Raw genomic sequence first — 13,016 nt, forward strand, 5'->3', positions numbered from 1 at the left:
GCATGGAGTGAGAGTGTCTGACTGGCAACATCTTGTTGATTTCCTCACAATTTTTAATCAATGGATAATTCTAGACCAACAAGCTCTACTTATGCATCAGGGCCCTGGGGTTGATAGCTTTAGCTGAGTTTATTCTGCTTATTTTGCATGGATTTTTGTTTTGGGTATTAATCAAGGAGGAGCCTTAATTAGTTTTGGGGTCTTAGAGGAGTCTTCAAAGGCTGATATTTCTACATCATCTTGGCAAGAAATAAAGGAGTAGGGTTTTTTTCCCTAAATTTATTATAATATACATTCTTTCTGGCAAGATGGTTCAAAGAGGTAAAGATAGCAAATAGTAACCTAAGAGGGAAAATGAGGAAAATTGTATGGAAACCAGTGGCAAAGAATGCTTCAGAGTAGGAAGTTGAATAAATAGCTTTTTACAGATCAAATAAGACAAAGCCTGACAAATATCTATGGGATTTAGCAACTTGGCAACATTAATAAGAGCAATTTTTGATGACATGTTTGCTCAAAAACAATTATTGGTGAGATATGAGATGCACTGTACAACCAAATAAAGAAGGAAAGGTAAAGATGATAAGGACATTTGCCTCAGAGGGTAACTTGAAACATTGGGTGACTGCTGAAATATATTTTTCTTAATGAGAAATCATGGTCCTTTAAAAACATAAATGTAAATTGATCAGAAGTGAAAGGCTTAGATGTCTAAAGCAGAGAAAGAAAGAAACTTAGATCTAAAAATTCCTGAACACACAAGCTAGAATGGAAAAGAAAGATGGAAAGATAATCCTTGAGAAGGACCAATCTCTCCATCAAACCCACAAGAGGACAAAATAGCTGTTAATGAGCAGTGCTTGTAAATTTGATGATCAGCATTGAGGTAGGACATTCTTATCTAATGATACTATTTCTCTTAGAAGCAGGAGAGCAGGTTTTCTGTTTAAGTTGGAGAGGGACTGGTAGACTTGAGAAGCAGAAAGAAACTTTAAGAACAGTGTTGTAGAATGTAAGAGAATGTGGTAACTACAAAGAGTTTGTAGCAGTTGTGACAGAATTGACAGCTCATTTGGGATTACTATCAGTTATAGAGGCTCCACTTTTCATGATGGGTTGATTTTCTCCAGCTGAGTTTATTTTTCTGAGTCAGGCCCAGTGGAGAAGATAATGACACAAATACAGGGTCAAGTTTTCTGTAAAACAACAGAGGAAAAATAAATTCAGTACTAGAGAAGAATGTCTGTGACAATAAAAGAGAGAAACTTAGCTGGATATGGAGAAATACGATGAAGGAAATGACTGATATATGAAAAACAAATAGATGATTAATCAACTCATAGGTTCGAGAGGGTCAAAATCAAGTGTAATGGGGTCAAATTTATCTAAAAGTAAGAGGAAAGGAGTTAAATGTCTGAATTACTAATCTAAGAGTTAGTGTACTTTGAGTCACAATAATGATTGTGATGCAATTGTGTCCAAGGGGACACAAAAAGTTGGACATGACTGAGTGACTAAGTACAGCACATAGGCATATATAAAACGTGGCTAAAAGGCTCCTGGGAATGAACAATTCAAGAAGTCTGGGTCCGTGGTGATGAATGGGTCATCTATAAAGACATTGAAGACATAAAGACATAAAAACAAAACAAAAAAAACAAGACAAAAAGAATTTATATAAAGACATAAAATCAACTATCTTAAAGTGATCCAGTGGTTAAAGTTAACAGTGGATGAGTAACTGTGATTAAGAAGTGGGTGGAGGATAACTTAAAAAAGAGAAGGAAGAGTATATCCAGGGACATGCACCTCAGAGAAGCATGGCTTTCCTGGAGCTTAGAGAATTCATGAACTGGGAACAGCAATAAGGAGAGTGGTATTGGGTATTGAGGTATTCAATTATATTCTGGTTTTTCTTTTTCTGAGCACATAGTTGACTATACTCCTTTCTTGCCACAAGGTTGAGCATACTCAAATGCTACTTTGGTTAATGGAATAAAAGGAGAATCAGTATGCTCTCATTTCTAAGAAGAAACTTTTAAGAGACAGTGTCCAGTTCACCATGTTCCCACTCTTTGCCTGATGTGATCAATCAGCAATGCTCACATGGCAGTGGCCCCATCAGCTTGGCTTCTAACGAGAAAATATGGAGCAGAATACTCAGCTGGCCTTTAATCCATACATAGTTGAAGTGAGAAACAATTTCTGTAGGTAAAAACTGCAGACATTTGTGTTTAGCTCATGATGCCTGATCCAGTCTTTCTTATCAATCTGACCCAGCCTTTTGTACTGGAGCACCAAAGAATTGAGTCTTTCAATTTGTGGTGCAGAGGACTCTTGAGAGTCTCTTGGGCAGCAAGGAGATCAAACCAATCAATCCTAAAGGAAATGAACCCCAAATATTTACTGGAAGGACTGATGCTAAATCTGAAGCTCCAATACTGTGGCCACCTGATGAGAAGAGCCAACTCATTGGAAAAGACCCTGATTCTGGGAAAAATGAAGGGCAGGAGGAGAATGGGGTGACGGAGGATGAGATGGTTGGATGGCATCACTGACTCAATGGACATGAGTTTCAGCAGATTCTGGGAAAGGGTGAAGGACAGGGAAGGCTGATTTGCTGTAGTCCATGGGGTTGCAAAGAATTTGACACGACTTAGTGACTGAACAACAAAAATAGCCTCTCAAGATAAGTGAGGTGAGACAGAGTAGCCATCATGGACAGGGCTACAGAGAGAGAGCAATTTGAACAGGAGAGAGGACAAACATTGTAGGAAACAGCCAAGGAAGAATATAGAAATGAAGGAAGATTATTAATGATGGAGGGGTAGGGATACAGAGAATATAATAAATGGCTTGTGAGAAAGGAAACAAGGGGTAACATAGGTCAGAGCAAAGTCGAAATATCCCAGCACATTGTACAGATAAAAATACAGGAATAATTAAATAGACCAGTTAGTCTTAGAGTGTTTATAATGTCTGATAATAAAATTGTGTGGTACATTTTGTTTAAAAAACCTTTCATGTTTAAAAAATACACTATTAAGGACACAAATTGCAAGTTTTCATGGTTTTCCACAAAATTCTGACACACACTGCTTGTTTTAGGAGTAGGATCCGGTGCCAACCCTCTCCTCTTCCTTCTCTCTTGTCACAGATGTATTAGGTGAAATAGGCATAAAATTTGACATTTGGATGGTCCTGTCCATAGATTCCAGAGAAGATGTGGACTTTTCCTTATTTGTTTATCCTATTGATAATTTCAATAGGAAGCAGACTGAGTAGAAGAGGCAGTGTGATGTCTGGGTTTATGTTTTCATTCATTTCAGATACTTGCTATCCTTTCTAGCAGAAAAAAAGAAAAAAAAAAAACTACTAATGACAGGTAACACTTACTGAAAGCTTATAATACACCTGGCCGTATTCTTAGCGCTTAGGATGTTTTATGTCATTTAATCTTTAGCATGAAGTTTATGCTTTTGTCAATATTCTTTTTCAGGTTAAAAAAATAAAATAAAAGTGAGGCTCAGGGACTTAGGCAAGTTGCTCAAAATCAGCCTATGATAATAAATAGAGGGGGATTTGGAAATCTGGCCCGTTGCAGTTATTCTACTGGTTATAATTTTAAAACATTTTTAATACAAAAATATATTCGATGGACTGATTATCTTTCAACATAGAATGAAAATGTATTAAGGAATAATGAATTGAAGAATAGATTTCACTGAGGATAGCAAATGAAGCCATGATCAAATCTCCACTAAATTATCTAAGTTCATATTGAACTTTAACCATGAGAAATTGTCCTTGACAGCAACACTGAATCTTAATTCATTCAAACAATACCTATTTTTTTACTCAGATATTTTTATTCCTTTAAAATTATTAATATACATATACATACTTTTATACTGCTTGTATAAATTAATAGACATATATACCACATGCCTATAAAATATATGTAAACATGCATGTTTGCCTATGTGTAATTGTACTATTACAACAATTACTTTAAAAAATTATGAAGGTCAAGTTTACTTGTCTTAAAAAACACTTAAACAATACACCATGACTTATACAGAGACAAAAAGAGAACACATCAAAACATTAGTATTATTTGTATGCATATTACATATTCTGTTTTAATTAGAAAATTCAACCTTGCCTGCTATGACAAACTACAACATAAATAATTTATGTAAAGAGATGCATGGGAATGAATCTGTCTACCTTAGCAAATACATAAAAGCAACGTCATTTACTTCAGGTCTTAGAATGACCAAGTACTGCCTGGCAACAAGATTCATCATAATTCAAAAAAATTCTTTACACCGTGAAAGATTGATTTGAAAACAGAAGGACACTAGTTGTTTGGTTACTATGGCTTTTCCTGGCAGGAATCCAGGTATTACAACTGCACAACCTTACAAACAGCATAGGAATTGACTGTTTTAACAAAGGGTCTCAGCTGGGTCATGAGTGGTGCACATTAATTCTCACTGTGCATTGATGAGCTCTCTTTGAACTTTGCCAAGGTTTAAACAATGATGACAGGCCTCTGGCACTGTCCGAAAAGATGGGCCTTGAACTATACTTCAAGAATGAAGCTTTTCGTTTGTTTTTGTAGGAAACCACATTTTGGTCATTTAGACCAGTTATCAGTTTTCATTAGATCTAGAGTCTTAAGGAAACTTGAAAGTATCAGAAAAGAATTTTTTGCCACATCCATCTTCTAAAGCAAAGAACCTAATGTTGTTTTTAAATTAATCCTTAAAGGTTATATATTTAAATCCCATGGTAAGAAAAGTGTCTGCAAACCTTTTAATGGTATAATAATAAGATTAAATGTATAGATGGAATCAAATGAAATCTGTGGCATTTCATTTTATGTGGTATTTCATTTTAATGTATAAAAATACCAATTTTATGTTTCAACCTAATATTGCTAGTTACATAATTAATTGATTTGCCTAAACATTTTTTCCTTACATTTTGACTTCTAAATACTGACACCTGATTACATTTTTATTTGTAATGTTGATCCCAAGGTAAGAGATCATTATACCCTATTTTAAAACATTAATTAGCTTTTTTAAGCAAGGAAAATGAAACAAAATAGTTACATGTGTATGTGTGCACACTTGCATATACATATTCCTGCAACTGATTCATCATAATTGTTGACTGATAGATGTTGTTGACTAGTGAATAATATTTTAGGAGAAAGTGATAATAAATAATTTATACTGATTTGTAAACATTGTTTTCTTTTACAATGGTGACTGGTGTTTATACAAAAACATTTCTTGAACACATTTTCTGATTCACAACTCTGATCATGTTAGATCTTTCATGACGCATTCACAATGCCATCTCACCACACACTTTTAACATGCTTCCAATCTTAGACATTCTCTCTTTGCGCTGGATTTACTCCCCAGCCCTCCTGGGTGCATCATGACATCTGATTCTTTAATCAGTCGCTTGTGGTAATTGTACATTCATATCTAGTTTCTGTACCACATTACACATTCTAAAGGGAGGAGTGTGACACACACTGTGACACACAAGTCTATCTCTGTGGCACTCATAGTGACTGGCACACAGAAGAGAAAAAAGCAGCAGTCCTTCAATGAATAAATGAAATAAAACTCCTTTGGGCTTCTTCTTGAATATGTTTATTCTCAATGATATTAACAACATTGCTCTTTCTTATAACTCCTATGGTTTTGTTTAATTAAATATTATGTATTTAATTTTGATGTTTTCTCGTTTGGGAATGGGGTCGGGAAAATGTCATTTCCCAAAGAAATAAAATCGACAATACCGAAATCCAATATACAATGAAAGGGACTAAGTGTTTGTGGAGATATCCCTCCAGTTGCATTTCCAGAAGGATTAAGTGATCAGAAGAATAGTTTTAATTCTGAAACTAAAATGAAGGAAATACGAAGCCAGAGATTTTGAGCTGGCATTTGCTGAGTACACTGCCAACTCTATCATCCTCATAGTCTAGCTCTGAGGTAGACTCCAAAGCTAAGAAGCCCAACTTCAAAGATAAGGCCTGGGTCTCAAACAAAATGCGAAATGAAAGATCAGATGTGAGCCTTTTGTATAAAAGCAACATGCCCTAGCACACTCATACTCAGTGGGTCAACTAAAATAAAGACCATGCCAGAGTTTAACCTTTCTAAGGTCCTTGCACAGTTTTGATATTGGCATCTTGTTAAGCATGCTTGCTAAAATAGCCACTAAAATAATAAAAAGTAAATAAAGGTTATAACTTTAGACTAATAGAGGAAGAAAGGATTGAGACCAAAGAAAATCCATTCAATCCAAAATAAATCAAGTAAAAAAGAAAAAGGGAGCAAATTTAGATGATAAAAATGAAATTGTCTTGAGAGATTATCATTGTGTCTTAATTACTTATCCATCTAATCAAGAAGCTACCTACTTTTTCTAAGGTTCTTATCATAACACATGCCCTCCTACTATTTCATCTTGTATTACCTGATATATCTGACAATATTTGCTTGAGAAACATTTAAAACTGACATTCCTATGTGCCTACATTTGGGATACAAAGTATTTCAGAATGCTTTTATCTATTACCCTCTAGCTGTGACTAATTTCTCCATTTTTAATTTCTCATAAATTCGACAATCTTACCCCAATTTTTTTTTTCTTTTTCAGAAGGAATCTGTGATGATAGGAGAGCTATGGCTTAGAATAAAATCACAGGTATGATGTGAAGTTTATTACACTTCGCTAGTGTACTGAGGTGGAGAAGGAAATGGCAGCCCACTCCAGTGTTCTTGCCTGGAGAATCCCAGGGACGGCAGAGCCTGGTGGGTTGCCGTCTATGGGGTCGCACAGAGTCGGACACGACTGAAGTGACTTGTCGCACAGAGCTGGACACGACTGAAGCAACTTAGCAGCAGCAGCAGCAGTAGCAGTGTACAGAGGAGTAGAGGCAAGACGGACCATTTATACCCATCCATCTATTCTATGAATATTGTTTAACCATGTCTACTCTGTGTGTTGAGTGTTATGGGAGGTACCAAGAGGAAGATGAAATCATTCCTGCCTCAGTGAACGTACTGACACCTGCATGGTGGAAACAAGGCATGCAAGTTGACAGCCAGAATATGAGTGTTGGGGAAATTAATTTGAGGCATATCCCTATTTATAAGTAGTTTTGTAGGTGGAGTTGGTCAAACTGACATGGATGGGAAAATAGGGTTAATTTATTTAAGAAAGCCTCATTAAGAATCTGGCGAAGGACAGGGAAGCCTGGTGTGCTGCAGTCCATGGGGTCACAAAGAGTCATGAATGAGCGACTGGACAACAACATTAAAAATCTATTTTGTCTTAGGCACTGTGTTAAGTCCTAGAGATACAGATTATCCCAAAGCTTATATCGTAAACAGAGAGAAAAGCCTGAAGATATATCTATTGAATAACAGAAAGTGACATCAGAGAGAATATTTGGAATCTAAATGTTGCTAAAAAAAATTAATCTCAGGTGAAAGAAAAAACTATAGTGCATCATAAGGTATCAAAGATAATCATTTCTAAAGAGAAGAAAATATAAGGACTAAATATTTTATATTGTCTAATACTAAACAATTGACACATAAAGAAGTATAGATTATACATTTGTACTTGAATACATCCCATATACAATATCTTTGATATTCCAAAATCCAACTTGAATCTTGATTTTAAAAATTTGACCAAAAATATCATCCTAATTAAATATGTGAAAAATAAACTTTTCTCTTCAACGACTTTAGCAAACTGAATGTCCTTGAGGAACCAGAAAACCTTAAATATAATTAAAAATGACTAGGAAATTCTATGGGTGAAGACACATGCTTTAGCATAAAACAACATTGGTTAATGTTAGTGTAATTACATACTAACAAATAAATGCATTCTCAATAGACTGTTCTTAATTAATAAAAATAAACCCATCTGGCAAAGAGATATAGAAATCTTTTGTTAACCCTGTCTTCAAAAGTATTCTTAATCAGATCAGAGTTATCTTAAATTGAATTGTTTTTCAATGCACTTAAATGAACCTGACCAAGTTCATTCTTTTAGTCATGTGTGATGTTATATAAACTAACATCTTTTAGGTAGAACTACATTCTAAAATTAAATTAACTGCAGTGCTAAATATAGTATATTGGAAAAAGCATCTGTCATTTTCTCACAATTTAAGCTTAAAAACTTCCTTGATCCTTCTCCTTCCAGGTAGGATTAGATATATACCCCTCAATTTCCCCAAATATCTTGCAAATATCTCTATTATTGTATTACCTGAAGTATATAAAATGTATTTATGTGTCTATGTCACCTAGGATTCATACTTATCTTTAGTCTTCAGTGGCTAAAATTAGGACAGACTGAAAAATGCGGAGTTACCAGTACTGAATTATATTTTTATTTAGGGCAAAGAGTAGGACATGAGTGAGAGACTAACACTTTCACTTAGGGATATACTGAAGAATATCATTTTTTGGCCATTGCATTATTTCCACTATTCAAGTTTACTTTGAAAAGCAATTCCACATAACTCCTGTGGAAGGAAAATCCAGGCACAGTTAAAAAAATGGTATTTATTCTATTAAGGAAATTCATTCTATGGTTGTATTTTTTAAATTATTTTAACTTTTGTTTAGAACTTTGTTATTGTTTAGATTTGTTTTATGTTCTAAAGAAAAGGTCACCTTAAAAAAAGTCACATTTATTTAAAATAGAGAACCAACAGGGACCTACTGTATAGCAGATGGTACTCTGCTCAATACTCTGTAATAACCTAAATAGGAAAAGAATTTGAAAAATTATAGATACGTGTATATCTGTAACTGAATCACTTTGCTGTACACCTGAAACAAACACATTGTTAATAAACTATACCCTAATATAAAATAATTTTATATCTGTTTCAGTTACATTTATTCTGCTTTTCTTATAATAGATGCAAGTCAGTGCTTATGATTAAATAACACCTTATACCACAGACAAATGAGTTTTTCAGTCTACTGCTTCAACAGTGTCACTGTAAATTCACTCTCTGAGTCAAATATAAACTCCTTATTATTGAATTCAAATAATTCTAGATTTTTGATCCGTTCCTGTGGGCAATTTTCTCCCAGAATACCTTTGCCCTTATTGTTCTACTTTCATTTTTATATAGTACTTACTTGTTGGAGTCATCATCACATCCTCAGTTTCAAACTTTCTTCATTCTAATCTGTTTTCTCCTGTTCATTTAAGAAGCTTTTAAAAAAAAGTTTTCTTTCTTTTTTAAGAAGCTTTTCCTGACTATGTCAAGGAAAAGTTTCAATGCCCGGCAGTGTGAGACTGATTAGCTATGCACTGTTTTGTCAGAGGCAAAATTATATATAGAAGTGTATAGAAGTCTCCATACATCTATAGGAACCTCTATAATCCTGAGTTAGCTTTTTACTTCTTCTAAAGTTTCTAATTATGTCTTATGGTATTTTTTTCTGATAATATTTATATCTAAAATATTCATTTTACCAAATTTTAAGTATTATAAGTTCAACAATCTTGTTTGAAGAAAGTAGTAATAATAAGTAGTAAAGTAAAGAAAGTAGTAATAAATGGGGGATATTTATTCAATAATATATAGTTACAAAATAAAATAATCCTTAATACTGGTTTTTACTATAATATTACAACCAAATAGTAAATTGCCAAGAGTTCATTATTAGGGAAATAATTAGGGAAATTTAAAAAATCTTGAGAATACATCAAAATTTTTAATTTGTTTTTAAATTTATGTTTAAAAAACACAAATATTTCCAAAGATAATGTCAATGTTACTGCAAAAGTAAACAGAAAAGATAAAATAGAACCATTATATTTAAAAGATATTATAATGCTGTAGTTAACACTCTTTCCCAGGAGAAATATTCAATAAGCAGTTGCTATTAAGTAAGTATCAACTATGGGATAATTTCTTGTGAATAGTAATCTATTATACAGTATAAATCAGACTTGTACTAATCTATGATCTCCTGATTGTGAAGTAACTTTCTCAATAGTTTGTCTCTGAACTACTTAACAGTACATTTCCACTTTCAACAACTTGCTGTTTTAATCACTGAGAAAATAGTTCAGTTACAGAGAATTACATTAGTCCTTCTTAACATGTCATGCACTCTTCCAAGTACTTAGTTCTAATGTCTGAGTTAACAGAAGATTTCTCATTTAAAGTAAAAATCAATTTTTTACACTGCTTTTTTTTTTTTTCAAAGGAAAATTATTAACTAATATGTCTGACAGAGGATGAGATGGCTGGATGGCATCACTGACTCGATGGACGTGAGTCTGGGTGAAATCCGGGAGTTGGTGATGGACAGGGAGGCCTGGAGTGCTGTGATTCATGGGGTCGCAAAGAGTCAGACATGACTGAGCGATGGAACTGAACTGAAGTCTGACTTAGACTATTTGGTTGTATATCTTCATGAAGAGAGTGGAAAGAATTCAGACTTTTACTTAAGTATAAGTCCAACCAGTGTGGACTTAAGTCCACACTGGTAGACTTACTGAACAAACTGCATGTGGTAAAACAACTAAATATGAAAAACAAAAATGTTAAGACTCTTAAATAATAGAATATCTTAATGAGTACCTAAGGAAGGATTTCCCCAACAAAGAAAGGAAAACATCATAACTCTGGGAAAAAATAAGTAAATCAACAAACTCAAACTTTAAAAAGTCTATTCCAAAATTCACACAAACACAAACACATACTTTAAACAAATTAAAAGACAATATCCTAACCAGGAAAAATATTTGCATTATTAGTATACAAAAAGTATAACAAATACCATATATCAAAAAGGAAAGGTGAAGGAAGTAAGTGGGAAAATCAAAGGAGGAGAAACTAACTAAAAAGTCAATCAACATGGAAGGAGTGGGGGAAGAGACTACTAATAGAGGAATTACAAGTTAAAGCAATGGGATTCCTTATCTCCTGACTGTGTTTTAGTCCCTTATTTTTGTCCAATTCTTTGCGATCCCACGGACTGGAATCCACCAAGCTCCTCTGTTCATGAAATTCTCTAGGCGAGAGTATTAGAGTAGGCTGTCATTTCCTGCTCCAAGGGATCTTCCTGACCCAGGGATTGAACCTGAGTCTTCTGCATTGCAGGCAGATTCTTCATCATCTGGGCTTCCCTTGTGGCTCAGGTGGTAAAGAATACTCCTGCAATGGATTCAATCCCTGGGTTGGGAATACCCCTGGAGAAGGGAAAAGCTACCCACTCCAGTATTCTGGCCTGGAGAATTCCATGGACTACAGTCCATGGGGTCACAAAGAGTCGGACATGACTGAGCTACTTTCACTTTCACTTTTCTTTATCATCTGAGCCACCAGGAAAGCCCTGACTGATCAAATTCAAATAGTGTGAATCTCAAGTTAGTGATTTTGCAGAGAAACAGAAACACATAAACTACTGGTAGAAATGCAAATCGGTAAAACAATTTGGAGAATAGTATTTTCAGTATCTAATGAAATGTAAAATATAGGTAAACTCTGACAATTCCTTTCTTAGTGCATCTCTTAGAGCGGCTCTTGCATAGGTGCTCCAGAAGACAAGACAGCAAGACAAGACATGGCTCTTCTGACAGCATCCATTTTCACAGCATAACACTGGAAATAACTTGAATCTCTCTCCACAGGGACTGGTTAAATAAAAATGGTATGTTCCTAGTATCAAATATTAAAACTATTAAAAATTTATACATAATGACCTGAAAGAATATCAAACAAGAATAACTGCATGTAAGGAGGAATGAGGGAAATGTAATTATATTTTTGTAATTGATTTGGAAATCACTAAATTGACAAATTTTATGGTGAGTATATGAAGAGTCTGTGTGTGTGTGTTAATTGCTCAGTCCTGTCCAACTCTTTGTGACTCCACTGACTGTAGCCCACCAGGCTACTCTGTCCATGGGATTCTCCAGGTAAGAATACTGGAGTGGGTTCCTAAGCCCTTCCCCAGGGGATCTTCCCAACCCAGGGATCAAACCCAGGTCTCCCAAACTCTGGGCAGCTTCTTTACCGTCTGAGCTACCAGGGAAGCCCAGAGTAGATCACACAAAATGCAGGGCTGGATAACTCACAAGCTGGAATCAAGATTTGTGGGGGAAATATCAACAACTTCAAATATGCAGATGATACTACTTTAATGGCAGAAAGTGAATAAAATCACCTTACCTACCTCCTGAGGAATCTGTATACAAGTCAAGAAGCAAAAGTTAGAACAGGACATGGAACAACAGACTGGTTCCAAATAGGGAAAGGAGTACATCAAGGCTGTATATTGTGACCCTGCTTATTTAACTTATATGAAGAGTACACCATGACAAATGCTGGGCTGGAAGAAGCACAAGCTGGAATCAAGACTGACGGGAGAAATATCAATAACCTCAGATAGGCAGATGACACCACTCTTATGGCAGAAAGCAAAGAACTAAAGAGCCTCTTCATGAAAGTGAAAGAGGAGAAGTGAAAAAGTTGGCTTAAAGCTCAACATTCAGAAAACTAAGATCATGGCATCTGGTCGCATTACTTCATGGAAAATAGATGGAGAAACAGTGGAAACAGTGGCTGACTTTATACTTTTGGGCTACAAAATCACTGCAGATGGTGACTACAGCCATGAAATTAAAAGATGCTTACTCCTTGGAAGGAAAGTTATGACCAAACTAGACAGCACATTAAAAAGCAGAGACATTACTTTGTTGACAAAGGTCTGTCTAGTCAAAGCTATTGTTTCCCAGTAGTCATGTATGGATGTGAGAGTTGGACTGTAAAGAAAGTTGAGCATCAAAGAATTGATGCTTTTGAACTGTGGTGTTGTAGAAGACTCTTGAGAGTCCCTTGGACTGCAAGGAATCAAACCAGTCCATCCTAAAGGAAACCAGCTCTGAATATTCATGGGAAGGACTGATGCTGAAGCTGAATCTCC

General features: G+C 35.0%; 1 protein-coding gene across 9 annotated transcripts in view; it reads right to left on the reverse strand.

Annotated features, from left to right (window-relative positions):
- GRIK2 (glutamate ionotropic receptor kainate type subunit 2) overlaps window positions 1–13,016 on the reverse strand; it is a 731,316-nt gene that overhangs the window by 186,518 nt on the left and 531,782 nt on the right. Inside the window, exon 11 of one of the 9 annotated variants that reach the window (XM_061427740.1) lies at window positions 2,956–3,345. The exons of the other annotated variants lie outside the window; for them this stretch is intronic. Coding sequence (XP_061283724.1) covers window positions 3,337–3,345 — 9 coding nt within the window. The 3' untranslated portion in view covers window positions 2,956–3,336. Of the gene's footprint in view, window positions 1–2,955; window positions 3,346–13,016 lie in introns of those variants that run through there. 9 annotated transcript variants of the gene reach the window in all.

The sequence above is a fragment of the Bos javanicus genome, chromosome 9 (genome assembly GCF_032452875.1).
Source record: "Bos javanicus breed banteng chromosome 9, ARS-OSU_banteng_1.0, whole genome shotgun sequence".
NCBI classification, from domain to species: Eukaryota; Metazoa; Chordata; class Mammalia; order Artiodactyla; family Bovidae; genus Bos; species Bos javanicus.